General features: G+C 50.5%; 1 protein-coding gene across 1 annotated transcript in view; it reads left to right on the forward strand.

The window, feature by feature from the left end:
- Positions 1–15,823, forward strand: part of LOC141026720 (uncharacterized) — a 32,551-nt gene extending 16,728 nt beyond the window's left edge. Inside the window, exons 2-8 of the mRNA XM_073503562.1 lie at positions 1,898–2,053; positions 2,132–2,167; positions 2,291–2,380; positions 2,462–2,526; positions 2,599–3,049; positions 3,289–3,565; positions 15,804–15,823. Of these exons, the coding sequence (XP_073359663.1) occupies positions 1,898–2,053; positions 2,132–2,167; positions 2,291–2,380; positions 2,462–2,526; positions 2,599–3,049; positions 3,289–3,565; positions 15,804–15,823 (1,095 nt within the window). The remainder of the gene's footprint in view (positions 1–1,897; positions 2,054–2,131; positions 2,168–2,290; positions 2,381–2,461; positions 2,527–2,598; positions 3,050–3,288; positions 3,566–15,803) is intronic.
- The last annotated feature ends 1,136 nt before the right edge of the window (positions 15,824–16,959 follow it).

Raw genomic sequence — 16,959 nt, forward strand, 5'->3', positions numbered from 1 at the left:
TCCGCAACGGATCTTTTTCTTTACTGTCATCCCAAAAATCGAGGCGTTTCGTGGGGAGATAACCACGCCGTGGTCTCCTTGATTCTCGCGCCCACTTATGAACTTGCCTTATAAATAGGCCGGCCCGACGGGCTCTCAGCCACTTCTCTCTCCATCTTCTTCCTCGTGCCACTGTTCCCCTTCCCGAGCCCTGCTACTGCCGCCGCCGTCGCGCCCCCGGTCTTCGTCAACCTTGGCCGCTGCATCACCCTGACTCGGACCAGACAAACGGCGGCAACCTCCGCTCCTCTCCAGCTCCGGTGAGTCTCCGCTACTCCATAGGGCAGATCCGTACTAGGGCTCGAGTAGTTCGTCCGTGTTCTTCGTAGTTCATCATGGGCCTCAGTAGATTTGGACTGTGCTGCCCCTTTTTGATCTTAGCTCTGTATAGGCTTACTGCGGTAGACGTTGAGGACCCATTTTACATGCAAGTAGCTCTCTTTTTACGGCATAAGAACCTTGTTCGAGCCCAAGAACTTCTCCAGCGTCTGTTTCTAGGTCTAGAAACTTTTCTTTTGCCCGACTATTTTGATCCAAAATTTTTACTGCGATGTGTGAAACCTATTTTACCACACTTAGTAAAAATTGCAATCCTTGAACCTCGGCGGTTCACAGTTCCGGTTTAAAGAAACCTCGCGCCATAAAACTTTCCGGCTTAAAGAAAACCATGCGCCATAAAATTTCCGGCTTGGCTGTGATAAAGCCTGTAAACAATCAAATTACTCTCAATCCCTCGGCGGCTTAAATAGCCCGATGCACTTAAATGTATACCATTAGTCCCCTTCATAAGCCGCCACCTTGACCTTGAACCGTAGATTTTTTCCAGCTCATAATTAACCCGGACGTTTTTCCTTTTATCATAGACTGCCGACTTTCACCATGCCTCCCAAAGCTCCCATTACTTGCAACTGGATGAGGTCCAATGTCACCAATGAGACCCTAGTAGATTTTGTCAAGTCCGGATATCTGCCCAAGAAGGACGTCATGTCCTACCATGCCCCTGACCCGTCAGAAGAGAGACCACAGCCAAAGGACGGGGAGGTAGTGATTTTTGCGGATCATATGAGCCGGGGCTTCGCACCGCCCGATTCAAAGTTTTTCAGAGACGTTCTGAACTTCTTCGACCTGCGGCCTCAGGACATAGGACCCAACTCAGTGTCCAACATCTGCAACTTCCAAGTCTTCTGCGAGGTTTACCTTGGAGAAGAACCTAGTCTGCTGCTCTTCAGAGAGCTTTTTTATTTGAACCGTCAGAATGAGTGCGCCAATGGGCCAAGTCTGGAGTTAGGTGGCATCTCCATCCAGCGGCGTAGGGACTGCCTTTTCCCTTAAGCAGAGCCGCCCAGCCACCCCAAGGATTGGAACATGACTTGGTTCTATTGCCAAGACACATCACCGGCTGATGAAAGTCCGCTGCCCGGCTTTCGCCCATCGCGTCTGGAGTCAACACACCCACTGTCGGACAAACTGACTCCGGCGGAGCGCCAGCCTCTGCTCCCCACTATCAACAAGATCAAGGCTCTCCTGGGCAATGGTCTGAACGGAATCGATTTGGTCCGGGTCTGGATCTCGTGTTGGGTGATCCCATTGAGCCGCCGCCCCGGCTTAATGTATGGGTACACGGGCCGAAAGGACGACCCTCAGAGACACAGTCGTAATGATCTTCCTTAAGATGTTGCAGAGGAGATGACCAAGGCTCTTTTAAACGAGAGCCTAGCAGACTGCGGAAGGACCGGGTTAGCCCCCTTCTGCAAGACCAACCCAGCCCCGGTGGTAAGCCGCCAATCTGATCATCCTATCTTCTTCTGTATATAACTTTCATCTGAATCGTTTGAAGAAATCATCATTGTATTTTCAGGCGGACGACAAGTTCTGGCGGGTCAAATATGACCATGAGGCGGCCAAGAAGGCCAAAAAGGTGAAGAAAGCCGCCAAGAAAGCCGCCCCTCGCAAGAAAGGAAGCAGGCCTACTACTTCAGAGCTGATGCAATTAAGCGACAGCTCCGAGTCAGAGGTAACCCCTGAGCTTTTAAATCCTTGTTGTATTCACTGTTTGTTGCTGTCCGCCTTATCAATACTTGCTCATTGTCAGGATGACACCGGCGCAAGTAACCCGGTGGTTGAAGAGGTAATGTCACTTTCCTCCGACTCAGAGCCCTTGCCAAAGCTGAAAGTCCGAAGGGTAACCCGGAAAGTAAGCTTTTCACATCCTTTAGCTTATCAAGATCCTCAATTTATTTTGAAGCGACAGGTTCATGAGAGCCGGCGTCACACCCGGACCAACAAGGACACCGACCTCTCCTCCGGGTTACCTGACACATCAAGGAAGCGCCGAACTGAGGTTATTTCCCACTTGTACCCTTTTCATCCATTGGCGAGTGTTATCCGTCAGCCACCCAATTCTTCCGACTCAAATTATCAGGAGACCTCCCCCTCTTCGGGCGACTCTATGCAGTCGAGTCTTCCGGCTTTCAAGACCGCGCCCGGGTAATGACAACCATCTCATATTATACTTGTCTGTACTTACCCTTTTTGTGCTTAACGTTTCTGTCCTTTCAGTGCCCAGGCAAAGCTCACCAAGAGAGCGAAGAAGACCAAGTCAGCCGGAGTGCCGGATTTACCTGAACCGGAGGTGACGGCTCAAGAACCGCCAGCTGCCTCCGCCCCCGAAGCCACCATTCCAACCGACAAGGCACCTGAGGCCGCTGCCCCAACTACCAAGGCAACTACAGAAGCTTCTGTTAACCCGGAGGCCTCCAGCTCGGCTCCACCAGCAGACGACCCGGACGTGGTAATCACCCGGACGGAGTTCGTTGAGCCGGGGAGACCTACCGTGCTGGCCAAGTGCTCCGCTAAGGGGGAGTTGCTGCAGCCCCACCGGGTGAACCTGGACCTCTCCGACTACACCAACCTGAGCATTGGAGAGCTCGTCTCTGGCTACATCAGCCAAGTGCACAAGAGCCGGGACGCAGAGGTTGCCATGGTGAACCAGATCCAGCAGAAATCTGAGGTATCATTCTGCTGTCCTCTTACTCACTGCATAGTTACCTTTACCATGCTAGCCCCTAAGTCGACAACTTATGATTAAATATGTTGTAGACTTAGGTTCCGGCTTACTCAATTGAGCCGGCAGTTTGTAGATAGATACGTTCAATATGCATTAGCCCCCAAGTGCCAAGTGTCTTTGCTTGGAAAACGCTTGGGACTTATATAGTAACTGTTCATGCCATAACCCGGAAATTTATACAGGCCGCTGGCAAGAAGCTTGAGGCTGACCTTGCTGATGTCAAGAGCCGGCTGAAGATGCAAGAGATGGAGACCCGGAAGGCAAACGCCAAGTTCGTGTCCAGCATCGCCGCGCAAGAAAAGCTGAAGACGGAGTTCGACGCTGAGCGGAAGGCGTGGGCCGAAGAAAAGGCCGCATTGGTGAACCGGGCTGAACAGGCGGAGAAGGCTCTCTCCGAGAAGACCGCCGAGCTCTCCGGCCTAAAGCGCCAAGTGTCTCAGATGGTGGCTGCAATCTTCGGTAAGTCGTCGCTCCGGCTTTCATCAAGTTTAGAATGTTTATATCTCATAATTTCATCCTTGTCGGCGGCTTATCTGACTCTGTTAAACAAGTCCCAGAAGTGCCAACCTCAACCAGAGCGTGGTAACCAAGCTGAAGGCCGTGTATACCCTGGTGGAGCAGCTCTACACCGGGTCACAGCGTGCCTTAGCTGTGGTGGCCCTATCCAACGAGGTGCCGACTCACCTGGCAGAAGTCCTTCACCGGCTCGCTGTACTGCCACAACGGATCCAAGAGCTGCGACGGGCCTCTGCAAGAGCCGGAGCGATCGCCGCGCTGAGCCGGGCCAAGGCATTCCTGCCGGAGTTAGACCCGGCGGACATCGCCCTTGGCTATCCAAGCCTGAAGGAAGACGGCTCCGCTTTCGATCAGAAGGACTTCGCAGCTTGCGTGAAGGCCGTACGCCCGGTGGCCGCCCTTATCGGGAACGACACAGATCTGACCAAGTACCAGCCGGGTTACAATGCGGAGAATCAGAGGATTCCAACCCCTCGCTATGAAGCCCTCAACTTGATCCCGCCGGCTCGTCAGCACACTTTCGCCCCGGAGATTGACCCGGCCGGGTTAATTGACGAGGAAGCCCAATTCGAAGCTCTCAGTGGCATCGACTGGAAGTCATCAACTTTCCAGGTCTTGGGATCAGCCGGAGGAGAAGACAGGAACGAGCCGGAGACTTCAACTCAGCAAGCGTCGTAACTCGGCTGGCGGTTTACCTAACAATGCTCCACCCTTTTAGACTTGATGAGTTTTGTAATAGAGTAGGTGCAACAATTTATCTCTGCCGTGCCATCGTGCACGTATTGAATGCTGAAGTCTTTTTGAAGTTGTCTCTTTGATGTTTCTCCGGGTCATAATCAATCCTTTGTTTTCCTTAATCGCAAAATAGTTGATGTTAACTATCCTGCACAGAAGGGCAATTCCCAAGTCTCGAGGCGGCTTACCGCCCTGAGAATCATAAGTTTTAGATACATAACCCGGAATATGAATCAAAAAGGACTGGTCTTCAATCATATCCTTAATACAGCCGTAAGAACATACTTAGCGGCCTGCAAGCATACTTCCGGTTTAGATAACCCGGGTAATAAGGTTGGTACCTCAATTCCGGTTTACCTGTCGTAATAACACCCATTGTGTCCGACTAACACTTGAAATCAAAGTTAAGCCGGCCAAGTGAGACCCGGCCGTACACACTTTGAAATGATCAGAAGAACTCTATAATGAAACAAAAGAACTTAGGAGCTTCCGGTTCGAATACAACCAGAGACCCGGCCCAAAGGGGTTATGCTAAGATTCGAATACGATCATATAGCCCCCAGTGGGTGTGGCGATGCCAATCAAGAGGGTATCGACAGCTATGTTCTCTTTGGTTCGAATACGACCCATGTTTGAACAAGAAGCCCCCAAGTGATTTCAAGAATTGTTTAACGACGCTGATTCGAATACGATCCACGTCGGTTCCCAAAGGGGTGAAACCATGATTCAAATATGATCAAGGAAAACTCCCCAATGAGCTCGGCACTTTGCCAATCAAATGGGTATCGACAGCTATGCTCTCTTTGGTTCGAATACGACCCATGTTTGAACAGGAAGCCCCCAAGTGACCTTGTTGCTTATGGCTAGATTCGAATACGATCATAAGCCGGATCCTCCTTCAAGTCATCATGTAATCTTGCAATGAAAACAACACGTGCACATTTGGAGGAGAAAAAAGGACAGAGGTCCTGCTTTATTGCTTATCATAATATATACACAGCTGAGAGAAATATGTACATCACGAGAGCTGGTGACTCAAGTGTAGTAAGGCCGAAGCTGAGCTATGTTCCACGGCCGACGGGTCTCTTCCTCCAACTTACGTGAATCTTTATGCTCCCGAATGTCAATGAGGTAATATGACCCGTTGTGCAAGTTCTTGCTGACCACAAAGGGTCCTTCCCAACGCGGGGAGAGCTTGTGCGCATCTGTTTGATCCTGGATGAGCCGGAGCACGAGATCGCCTTCCTAGAAGACCCGGGATTTAACCCGGCGGCTATGATAACGGCGCAGGTCTTGTTGATAAATCGCTGAACGGGCTGCTGCCACATTACGCTGTTCGTCCAACAAGTCAAGAGCATCTTGGCGCGCCTGTTCATTATCCGCCTCAACATAAGCCGCCACTCGAGGTGAGTCATGACGGATGTCACTGGGGAGGACTGCTTCCGCCCCGTAAACCATGAAGAAAGGCGTGAAGCCTGTAGACCTGTTAGGAGTAGTGTTGATGCTCCATAACACGGAGGGCAACTCCTCCACCCAACAACCCGGCGTCCGTTGCAAAGGGACCAAAAGCCGGGGCTTGATGCCCTTCAGAATCTCCTGATTAGCTCTCTCAGCTTGACCATTGGATTGAGGATGAGCCACTGAGGAAACATCAAGTCGGATATGCTCTCGTTGACAAAACTCTTCCATGGCGCCTTTGGAGAGATTGGTGCCATTGTCAGTTATAATGCTGTGCGGAAAGCCAAAACGGAAAATCACCTTTTTCATAAATTGAACCGCCGTGGCTCCATCGCACTTGCTAACTGGCTCAGCTTCCACCCACTTTGTGAATTTGTCAACTGCCACCAAGAGGTGGGTCTTCTTATCCTTGGACCTTTTAAAAGGCCCAACCATATCAAGCCCCCAGACCGCAAAGGGCCATGTAATTGGGATCATCCTCAGCTCTTGAGCCGGTACGTGAGCCCGTCGCGAGAACCTTTGGCAACCATCACACTTACTGACTAAGTCCTCTGCATCAGGATGAGCCGTCAACCAATAGAAGCCATGATGAAAAGCCTTGGCCACAAGAGACTTTGAGCCGGCGTGATGGCCACAATCCCCTTCATGGATCTCACGCAAGATTTCTTGACCTTCCTCAGGGGAGACACAACGCTGAAACGCCCCTGTGACACTGCGATGATGCAACTCGCCATCGATAACGATCATTGACTTAGCCCGCCGGGTTATTTGCCTGGCCAAAGTTTCATCCTCAGGCAACTCGCCCCGGGTCATGTAAGCCAGATACGGCATTGTCCAGTCTGGCATGATATGGAGAGCCGCCACCAGTCGTGCCTCCGGGTCAGGGACAGCCAAATCTTCCTCTGTAGGCAACTTAACAGAAGGGCTATACAGGACGTCCAGGAAAGTGTTAGGCGGCACCGGCTTTCGCTGAGAGCCTAGCCGGCTTAAAGCATCAGCCGCCTCGTTCTTCCTGCGATCAATGTGCTCTACTTGGTAGCCCTGAAAGTGCCCAGCAATGGCATCAACTTCGCGGTGATAAGCCGCCATGAGAGGGTCCTTAGAGTCCCACTTACCTGATACTTGTTGAGCCACCAAGTCTGAGTCCCCGAAACACCTTACCCGGCTCAAGCTCATCTCCTTAGCCATCCGAAGACCGTGGAGCAAGGCCTCGTACTCAGCCGCATTGTTAGTGCAAGGAAACATCAACTGTAGCACATAATGGAACTTGTCACCTTTAGGGGAAGCCAATACAACTCCAGCCCCCGAGCCTTCCAACTGCCTAGACCCGTCGAAGTGAATAGTCCAATATGTGTTATCCGGCTTCTGCTCGGGCACCTGTGACTCTGTCCAATCATTGATGAAATCCACCAAGGCCTGAGATTTGACAGCAGTGCGTGGCACGTATTTGAGACCATGAGGTCCCAGTTCTATAGCCCACTTAGCAATTCTCCCTGTGGCCTCTCTGTTTTGAATGATATCACCAAGAGGAGCAGAACTGACCACAGTTATGGGATGACCCTGGAAATAATGCTTAAGCTTCCGGCTTGCCATGAACACACCATAAACAAGCTTCTGCCAATGCGGATACCGCTGTTTGGACTCGATGAGCACTTCGCTGACATAATAAACCGGCCGCTGAACCGGATGCTCCTTACCCTCTTCCTTGCGTTCCACCACTATAGCCACACTGACGGCTCGTGTGTTCGCCACCACATATAATAATAAGGGCTCCTTATCAACCGGAGCAGCAAGGACTGGAGGCTCTGCCAGCTGCTTCTTCAACTCCTCAAAGGCGGTATTAGCTGCATCATTCCAGACAAAGTTATCAATTTTCTTCATCAACTGATATAAGGGCATGGCCTTCTCACCCAAACGGCTTATAAACCGGCTTAAAGCAGCGATGCGACCCGCCAAGCGCTGAACGTCGTTTATACACGCCGGCTTAGCCAGGGAGGTGATGGCCTTGATCTTCTCCGGGTTAGCCTCAATGCCTCTGTCAGAAACCAAGAAACCCAAGAGTTTGCCTGCAGGAACACCAAAGACACACTTGGCCGGGTTAAGCATCATCTTGTAGACCCGAAGATTATCAAAGGTTTCCCTTAAATCATCTATCAGGGTTTCCTCTTTTATGGACTTAACCACAATATCGTCTACGTAAGCGTGAACATTGCGCCCAATCTGTTTATGAAGACAGTTCTGTACACAACGCTGGTAAGTCGCCTGTGCACACTTGAGCCCAAAAGGCATGGACACATAGCAGAAGGCTCCAAAGGGAGTGATGAATGCCGTCTTCTCCTGGTCCTTAACCGCCATTTTGATCTGATGATATCCGGAATAAGCATCCAAGAAACTTAACCGCGCACAACCTGCCGTAGCATCAATAATTTGATCAATACGGGGAAGGGCAAAAGGATCAGCCGGACACGCCTTGTTTAAGTCCGTGTAGTCCACACACATCCGCCAAGTGCCGTTCTTCTTGAGTATGAGCACCCGGTTAGCTAACCATTCTGGGTGGAAAACTTCAACAATAAACCCGGCCGCCAAGAGCCGGGCCACCTCTTCACCAATAGCTTTCCGCCTCTCTTCATTAAACCGCCGAGGAACTGCCTGACCGGCTTAAATTTCGGATCAACATTGAGAGTGTGCTCAGCGAGTTCTCTAGGTACACCTGGCATGTCAGAAGGTTTCCATGCGAAGATGTCCCTATTCTCACGGATGAACTCGATGAGCGCGCCTTCCTATTTTGGATCCAGATTGGCACTGATGCTAAATTGCTGAGATGAATCTCCTGGGACGAAATCAACAAGTTTAGTCTCATCAGCTGACTTAAATTTCATTGCCGGCTCATGCTCCGTAGTCGGCTTTTTCAGAGAGGTCATATCAGTTGGGTCAACATTGTCTTTGTAAAACTTCAACTCCTCTGTTGCACAAACAGATTCTGCATAAGCTGCATCGCCTTCCTCACACTCCAGGGCCACTTTCCGGCTGCCGTGAACCGTAATGGTCCCGTTGTGACCCGGCATCTTGAGCTGTAAGTACACATAACACGGTCGAGCAATGAACTTGGCGTAAGCCGGCCGCCCAAATATAGCATGGTACGGGCTTCTTATCTTAACCACCTCAAAGGTCAATTTCTCCACCCTGTAGTTGTTCTCATCTCCAAAGGCCACTTCCAATTCGATCTTGCCGACTGGGTAAGCTGACTTACCAGGTACCACACCATGGAAAATAGTGCTGGACTGGCTGAGGTTCTTATCAACCAACCCCATACGGCGAAAAGTCTCATAATAGAGGATGTTGATGCTGCTGCCTCCATCCATGAGCACCTTTGTGAACTTATATCCTCCCACTTGAGGAGCCACCACTAAGGCCAAGTGGCCCGGGTTATCCACCCGGGGAGGGTGATCCTCCCTACTCCACACTATAGGCTGCTCAGACCACCGCAAGTAGCGTGGAACCGCCGGCTCAACAGCATTCACAGCCCTCTTATGAAGCTTCTGATCTCGCTTACACAGGCTGGTGGTAAACACATGGTACTGTCCACCGCTAAGCTGCTTTGGATTGGTCTGATAACCCCCCTGTTGCTGTTGATGACCCTGGCCAGACTGCTGGTTAAAGCTCCCTTGACCGTTCTGAGGATTAGAATTTGAGCCGCCGCCCGGGCCATGAAAGCCGCCGGCGCCTGAGCCGCCGCCCGGGCCATTGTAGCTCTTGAAGGCCTTCATGATTGCACAATCTTTCCATAGGTGAGTCGATGGCTTCTCTCTAGAGCCATGCCTTGACCAAGGCTCATTCAACAGTTGCTCCAGCGTCGGGCCTGACCCGCCGCCTCGGGGAGGGGGCCTCCCCTTGCGCCGCTGGTTATTACCTTGTGAGCTGGCGTTGGCTACAAACTCTAGGCTGCCATCGGCCTTGCGCTTGCCTCCTCCTTGGTTCCCTGGGTTATGCGGAGGACCCTTGCCATTGCCATTCTTCTTTCCCTTCCCTGCCCTTTCATCATCTGAAGGGGGATCCTTGGTACCATCAGAATCGGCGTACTTCACAAGAGCCGCCATTAGTGTACCCATATCATTGCAGTCGCGCTTAAGCCGCCCGAGGTTCATCTTCAGGGGCACAAAACGACAATTCTGCTCCAGCATTAAAACTGCTGAGCCAGCATCCATCTTGTCTGACGAGTGTATGATCTCCTTAACCCGGCGAACCCAATGTGTCGTAGACTCACCCTCCTGCTGCTTACAGTTAGTCAAATCCACAATTGACATAGACTGCCTACAGGTATCTTTGAAGTTTTGGATGAACCGGGCTTTCAGCTCAGCCCAAGACCCGATGGAATTCGGTGGTAGCCCCTTTAACCAAGTGCGGGCAGTCCCATCCAACATCATGGTGAAGTACTTGGCCATTGCCGCCTCACTGACCTCCAGTAGTTCCATGGCCATCTCGTAACTCTCGATCCAGGCTGTGGGTTGTAAGTCAGCCGTGTAGTTGGGCACCTTCCTAGGGCCTTTGAAGTCCTTGGGTAGACGCTCATTGCGGATAGCTGGCACTAAACAAGGGACACCCCCAGTCCTGGTAGGGATACCCACGTCGACGGAAGTCGTCGGATAAGCCGGGGAGGTCTGGTAAGCCGTCAATTGAGGCACCTGCTCCGCCTCTTGCCGTGCTCTGTCCTGGTCTGCTGCATGGAAGGCTCCGTTATGAACCGGGCCATGGCCAGGGGGCGGGTCATGGCGTCGGACGTTACTTGAGCCGGTCGCTGAGACCATGTGCCTGCTGTAACTCGGGCTCCGGCCTGGGCGAGGGGTTGAGTGGATCCTGTCCCGGCTGTAGGAGTACGCCTCTTGCCGTGCCAGTGCTGTTTGAAGGAGTTCCCAGACCCGGCGGGTTTCAATAGCCGTCGGAGAGTCGCCGTCAACTGGGAGAGCCGCAAGCCGTGCTGCCGCAGCGACCATGTTCTCCAGCGGGTTATTATAATGACCCGGGGGTATTGGCACGTATTGAGGCGGGGCAGGGGGCACATGGGGAGGCCCCATCACTTGTGGCTGAATAGGGGTTCCAGACCCGGGCACTATGACCCCTGGCGGGTTACTAGACCCTGCACCTGGCGTGTTGAAGAGGTTGCGTGGATCGTAAACCGGAGGGAGTCGAGATTGGGCCTTTTGATGCCTCCTTCTCATGACCTCATTGGACGCGTTCTGATCCATCGTGAGTTGGAAGGACCGCGCCTGGATCAGCTGAGTTTGGGCATCGAGAGCCGCCCTCTCCGCAGCCATCCTGATCCCTTCCGCTGCAAGATCCTCCTTAGCCTTCACTAGATCCAATTTTAACTGTGCCACCTCCGCATCGTGCTGAGCCTGATCTGCCGGGTCAACCGTGGCGGTTAACAGGGCCGTCATCTTGTCCGTGAGATCCATTAGCACCTGAGCCGGCGAGGGCACCGGGTTTCCCGCTCCAGCAGCAGGGTTCTGAACAGGCTGTGCACCGGCCATAAAGACCCCCACCTGACTTGGCGGCTCAAACGGGTCCGGAATACTGTCACCATCGGAATAACCCATGAGCCTGCCATCTTGAAGTTGATACAATGAGTTTGACTCATCGGTGGACGACTCGCCGTCAAAGCCGGCGGCCGTCTCATCACCAGACCCAGATCGATCAGAGAGTCCTCCATGGACACACCCCACAAAAGCATGCCTTAAGGCAGGCCGGGCCCGGGCGGGTCGTGCACGCTGGGCCACCTCGATGAGATCGGCGCAGAGATTCGGCTCAGGGCCCGGCTCACCAATCTTGCCAATGAAAACATGAATTCCGCCGAAGGGGACCCGGTACCCGTACTCAATTGAGCCGGCGTCGGGGCCCCAGTTTGCATCGTCAATGTAGAGCTTGCCACGACGACTCTTGGTCATCCGGCCCACAGCGTATCCCTTGAGCCCTTCGAAGCTGCCCTTCAAGAACTCAAATCCACCGTGCGCTGGCCCCACGGTGGGCGCCAACTGTCGTGGAATTGTCACGGCAGATGTCCTTGAGCTAGGACTTAGTCGCGGAGCCATCGCAGCTAGGAAGCTTGAAGGGGTTAATGCGGGACAAGGAACACGAGGGTTTATACTGGTTCGGCCCCTTACGGTGAAGGTAAAAGCCTACGTCCAGTTGAGGTGTTATTGATTAGGGTTACGATCACCAGGGAGCTAAACTGCTATGCCCGGCTCTCGATGCGATTGTTCTTGTCCCTAAACCGCTGCCGGGTCCTCCCTTTATATAGGGAGGCTGACGCCCAGCAGCTCTTAGAGTCCCGGCCGGCTCATAAGAGTGTCCGGCTCGGACTCTCAGCTATTCTTGCCTTGCACTACAAGTTCTACCATGATAATGATTGTAACTACGGGCCTTAAGCCATATCCGGGTCTTAAGCCCATCTCTGGCCCACCGTCTTCAAGCTTGGCGCCGGGCTTCTGGTAATGACTATTAGAGTAACCCGGCCCCTCCTGGCGGGTGAATCTAAGGTCTATATCCTCAACAGGTCTCATACCTCTTGACGTGGGCACTAGTCTAAAATCCCAATTTCAGTCTTTGGAACATCTCATATGTTCTGCGACGTTTCAAAAACGTCTTTGGCACCTCAATTCTAAACCGTTAGCATTACACACTGAACTATCACGTAGTCATCAAAACGTGTATGTCAGATGTTCGCAACATCCACAGACGACGCTCGAGGTTCACACACCGAGCGGTGGATTAAGGACATAAGCCTTCTGCGCAACAATGAGGATAATCCTCAGTTTACGGACCCAGTCCGCATAATTTCTACAATCAACTTTCAACTAAATTTTCTCTAGGAACATATCTTAAATAGTAGAACCAGAGCGTAAGCTATGACATAATTTGCAAAGACCTTTTGACTATGTTCATGATAATTAAGTTCATTTGATTATTTAATGAACTCCCACTTAGATAGACATCCCTCTAGTCATCTAAGTGATACATGATCCGAATCGACTAGACCGTGTCCGATCATCACGTGAGACGGACTAGTCATCAACGGTGAACATCTCCATCTTGATTGTATCTACTATACGACTCATGTTCGACCTTTCGGTCTCTTGTGTTCCGAGGCCATGTCTGTACATGATAGGCTCGTCAAGTCAACCTAAGTGTTTCGCATGTGTAAATCTGGCTTACACCCGTTGTATGCAAACGTTAGAATCTATCACACCCGATCATCACGTGGTGCTTCGAAACAACGAACCTCCGCAACGGTGCACAGTTAGGGGGAACACATCTCTTGAAATTTTAGTGAGGGATCATCTTATTTATGCTACCGTCGTTCTAAGCAAATAAGATGTAAACATGACAAACATCACATGCAAATCATTAAGTGACATGATATGGCCAATATCATCTTGCGCCTTTGATCTCCATCTTTGAGGCGCGGCATGATCACCTTCGTCACCGGCATGACACCATGATCTCCATCATCATGATCTCCATCATCGTGTCTTCATGAAGTTGTCTCGCCAACTATTACTTCTACTACTATGGCTAACGGTTAGCAATAAAGTAAAGTAATTACATGGCGTTTTTCATTGACACGCAGGTCATACAATAAATTAAGACAACTTCTATGGCTCCTGCCGGTTGTCATACTCATCGACATGCAAGTCGTGATTCCTATTACAAGAACATGATCAATCTCATACATCACATATATTTAATTCATCACATCCTTTTGGCCATATCACATCACATAGCATACCCTGCAAAAACAGGTTAGACGCCCTCTAATTGTTGTTGCATGTTTTACGTGGCTGCTATGGGTTTCTAGCAAGAACGTTTCTTACCTACGCAAAAGCCACAACGGTGATATGCCAATTGATATTTACCCTTCATAAGGACCCTCTTCATCGAATCCGATCCGACTAAAGTGGGAGAGACAGACACCCGCTAGCCACCTTATGCATCAAGTGCATGTCAGTCGGTGGAACCTGTCTCACGTAAGTGTATGTGTAAGGTCGGTCTAGGCCGCTTCATCCCACAATGCCGCCGAATCAAGATAAGACTAGTAACGGCAAGCAAATTGAACAAATCATTGCCCACAACTACTTTTTGTTCTACTCGTGCATAGAATCTACACATAGACCTAGCTCATGATGCCACTGTTGGGTAACGTAGTAATAATTCAAAATTTTCCTACGTGTCACCAAGATCAATCTAGGAGATGCTAGCAACAAGAGAGAGGGAGTGCATCTTCATACCCTTGAAGATCGCTAAGCGGATGCGTTACAAGAACGCGGTTGATGGAGTCGTACTCGCGGAGATTCAAATCGCGGAAGATCTGATCTAGCGCCGAACGGACGGCGCCTCCGCGTTCAACACACGTACAGCCCGGGGACGTCTCCTCCTTCTTGATCCAGCAAGGGGAGAGGAGAAGTTGAGGGAGAACTCCAGCAGCACGACGGCGTGGTGGCAATGGAGCTCGTGGTTCTCCGGCAGGGCTTCGCCAAGCACTACGGAGGAGGAGGAGATGTATGAGGAGGAAGGGGTTGCGCCAAGGGAAGGGTGTGGCTGCCCTCCCACCCCCTCACTATATATAGGGGGAAGGGGAGAGGGGGCCGGCCCCTCTAGATGGATCTAGAGGAGGAGGCGGCGGCCAGGGGAAACCCTAGATGGGTTTGGGCGCCCCCACCCCATAGGAAACTTGCCCCCAAGCCGGGAGGAGCGGCTGCCCTAGGGGTGGCGCCCCCACCTCTCCTGGTTACGTGAGAGGGGTTGGGAGGGGCGCACAGCCCCTTAGTGGGCTGGTTTGCCCCTTCCCCTTGGCCCATAAGGCCCCCCAACGCTTGCCGGGGCCTCCGAAACCCCGTTCGGACATGCTGGCCATAGCCTGGTACCCCCGGAACAATTCCGAACTCCAATACCCTTCGTCCAATATACCGATCTTCACCTCCGGACCATTCCGGAGCTCCTCGTCATGTCCGGGATCTCATCCGGGACTCTGAACAACCTTCGGTAACCACATACTATTTCCCATAACAACTCTAGCGTCACCGAACCTTAAGTGTGTAGACCCTACGGGTTCGGGAACCATGCAGACATGACCGAGACACCTCTCCGGCCAATAACCAATAGCGGGATCTGGATACCCATATTGGCTCCCACATGTTCCACGATGATCTCATCGGATGAACCACGATGTCGGGGATTCAATCAATCGCGTATACAATTCCCTTTGTCTATCGGTATGTTACTTGCCCGAGATTCGATCGTCGGTATCCCAATACCTCGTTCAATCTTGTTACCGGCAAGTCTCTTTGCTCGTTCCGTAACGCATGATCCCGTGGCTAACTCCTTAGTCACATTGAGCTCATTATGATGATGCATTACCGAGTGGGCCCAGAGATACCTCTCCGTCATACGGAGTGACAAATCCCAGTCTCGATTCGTGCCAACCCAACAGACACTTTCGGAGATACCTGTAGTGCACTTTTATAGCCACCCAGTTACGTTGTGACGTTTGGTACACCCAAAGCATTCCTACAGTATCCGGGAGTTGCACAATCTCATGGTCTAAGGAAACGATACTTGACATTAGAAAAGCTCTTAGCAAACGAACTACACGATCTTGTGCTATGCTTAGGATTGGGTCTTGTCCATCACATCATTCTCCTAATGATGTGATCCCGTTATCAATGACATCCAATGTCCATGGTCAGGAAACCATAACCATCTATTGATCAACGAGCTAGTCAACTAGAGGCTTACTAGGGACATGTTGTGGTCTATGTATTCATTACGGTTTCCAGTTAATACAATTATAGTATGAACAATAGACAATTATCATGAACAAGGAAATACAATAATAACCATTTTATTATTGCCTCTAGGGCATATTTCCAACAGTACACGGCTATGCTGGCGAGAATTTGAGGACTGATCGATCACTGTCTGCACACGCATGTAGGCGCATCGGCAGACGTATAGGGAGCCGGATTTGGTAATCGTGTATGTAGATGCTATAAGCTCTTCCTTGAAGCTTCTCTTGCATCCAAAAGGACATATCAACATCATTCCTTAAAACATGTAATCATGTGTGGATGTTCCAATAAAACATACCCCAATATAGTAATTTCCACACAACGTGATATTCCATGAATGTAAGGGACCAATGGTGGATCTTTTTGGTAAATAAGAGTGTCGAATCCAATAAGGAACCGAATGGATTGGTGAGCTGGAATATAGCAAGGAATCACTAGAAGTGCTAAGAAAGTGTTGGAGAGTTGCAGAAATGTAAATATCAAGAAATATGAAAGTGTGTAGAAAGTGGGCCGATCCTGAATTATGCCCAGTACAAGCATGGTGTGTTTCATGTATGTCCTATATAGTTCTCGAGGAAGGCAGCAATATTGCATTGTTCTTAACTTCCATAATCACGTGCATCGATTATTGTTCCTTCACCATGGTTGTGTGGTTAGAACCTAAGATTATATGCGTTCGTGAGTGATAAAACGTGTCCTCTGCCTATTAAAGGTCTTCTGTTAGGAGCAAAACAACATTTCATACCACTGAAATTACTATATTTTTAGTGTCTACCGAAAAGAAAGAAAGCAACAATACAATATATCAAGTTAAGATACACAAATCAAGAAATGAATGACTACATCTGAGTAATATTGCGCCGCTATTGTTGTTCGAACTAACGCGCCACCACCACCGGTTACATAGAAAATATTAGTTGTCATGGCTATATCCTACAAAAATGCCACCCATAATCGAAAAACTAACATAGGCTAGTGCTACGTCTTATACTCTTCCAGCAAAATTGCCACTAAATAGAAGGAACATTGGTTCCTTAGAGCTTCACGCATATGGTTTCATTGTCTCCGCAACAAGAAAGTCCCGTGGCCAAATCACATCATATATATCGAAGATACAGGCACAATGCACATAGAAGCCATATGGAAGAGGATAAAGGGATCATATTGCTCGCATGAATATGTCCTACAGCTATAAAATAATTCCCGGTGCCTTCCAATCCTAGACAGCTCATTCATATACAACCCTATCTCTAGTCTAAACATATGTATTAGGTCTACCCATTGTTGTAGGAATTGGAACCA

This window comes from Aegilops tauschii, chromosome 7 (assembly GCF_002575655.3).
Source record: "Aegilops tauschii subsp. strangulata cultivar AL8/78 chromosome 7, Aet v6.0, whole genome shotgun sequence".
In the NCBI taxonomy this organism is placed as follows: domain Eukaryota; kingdom Viridiplantae; phylum Streptophyta; class Magnoliopsida; order Poales; family Poaceae; genus Aegilops; species Aegilops tauschii.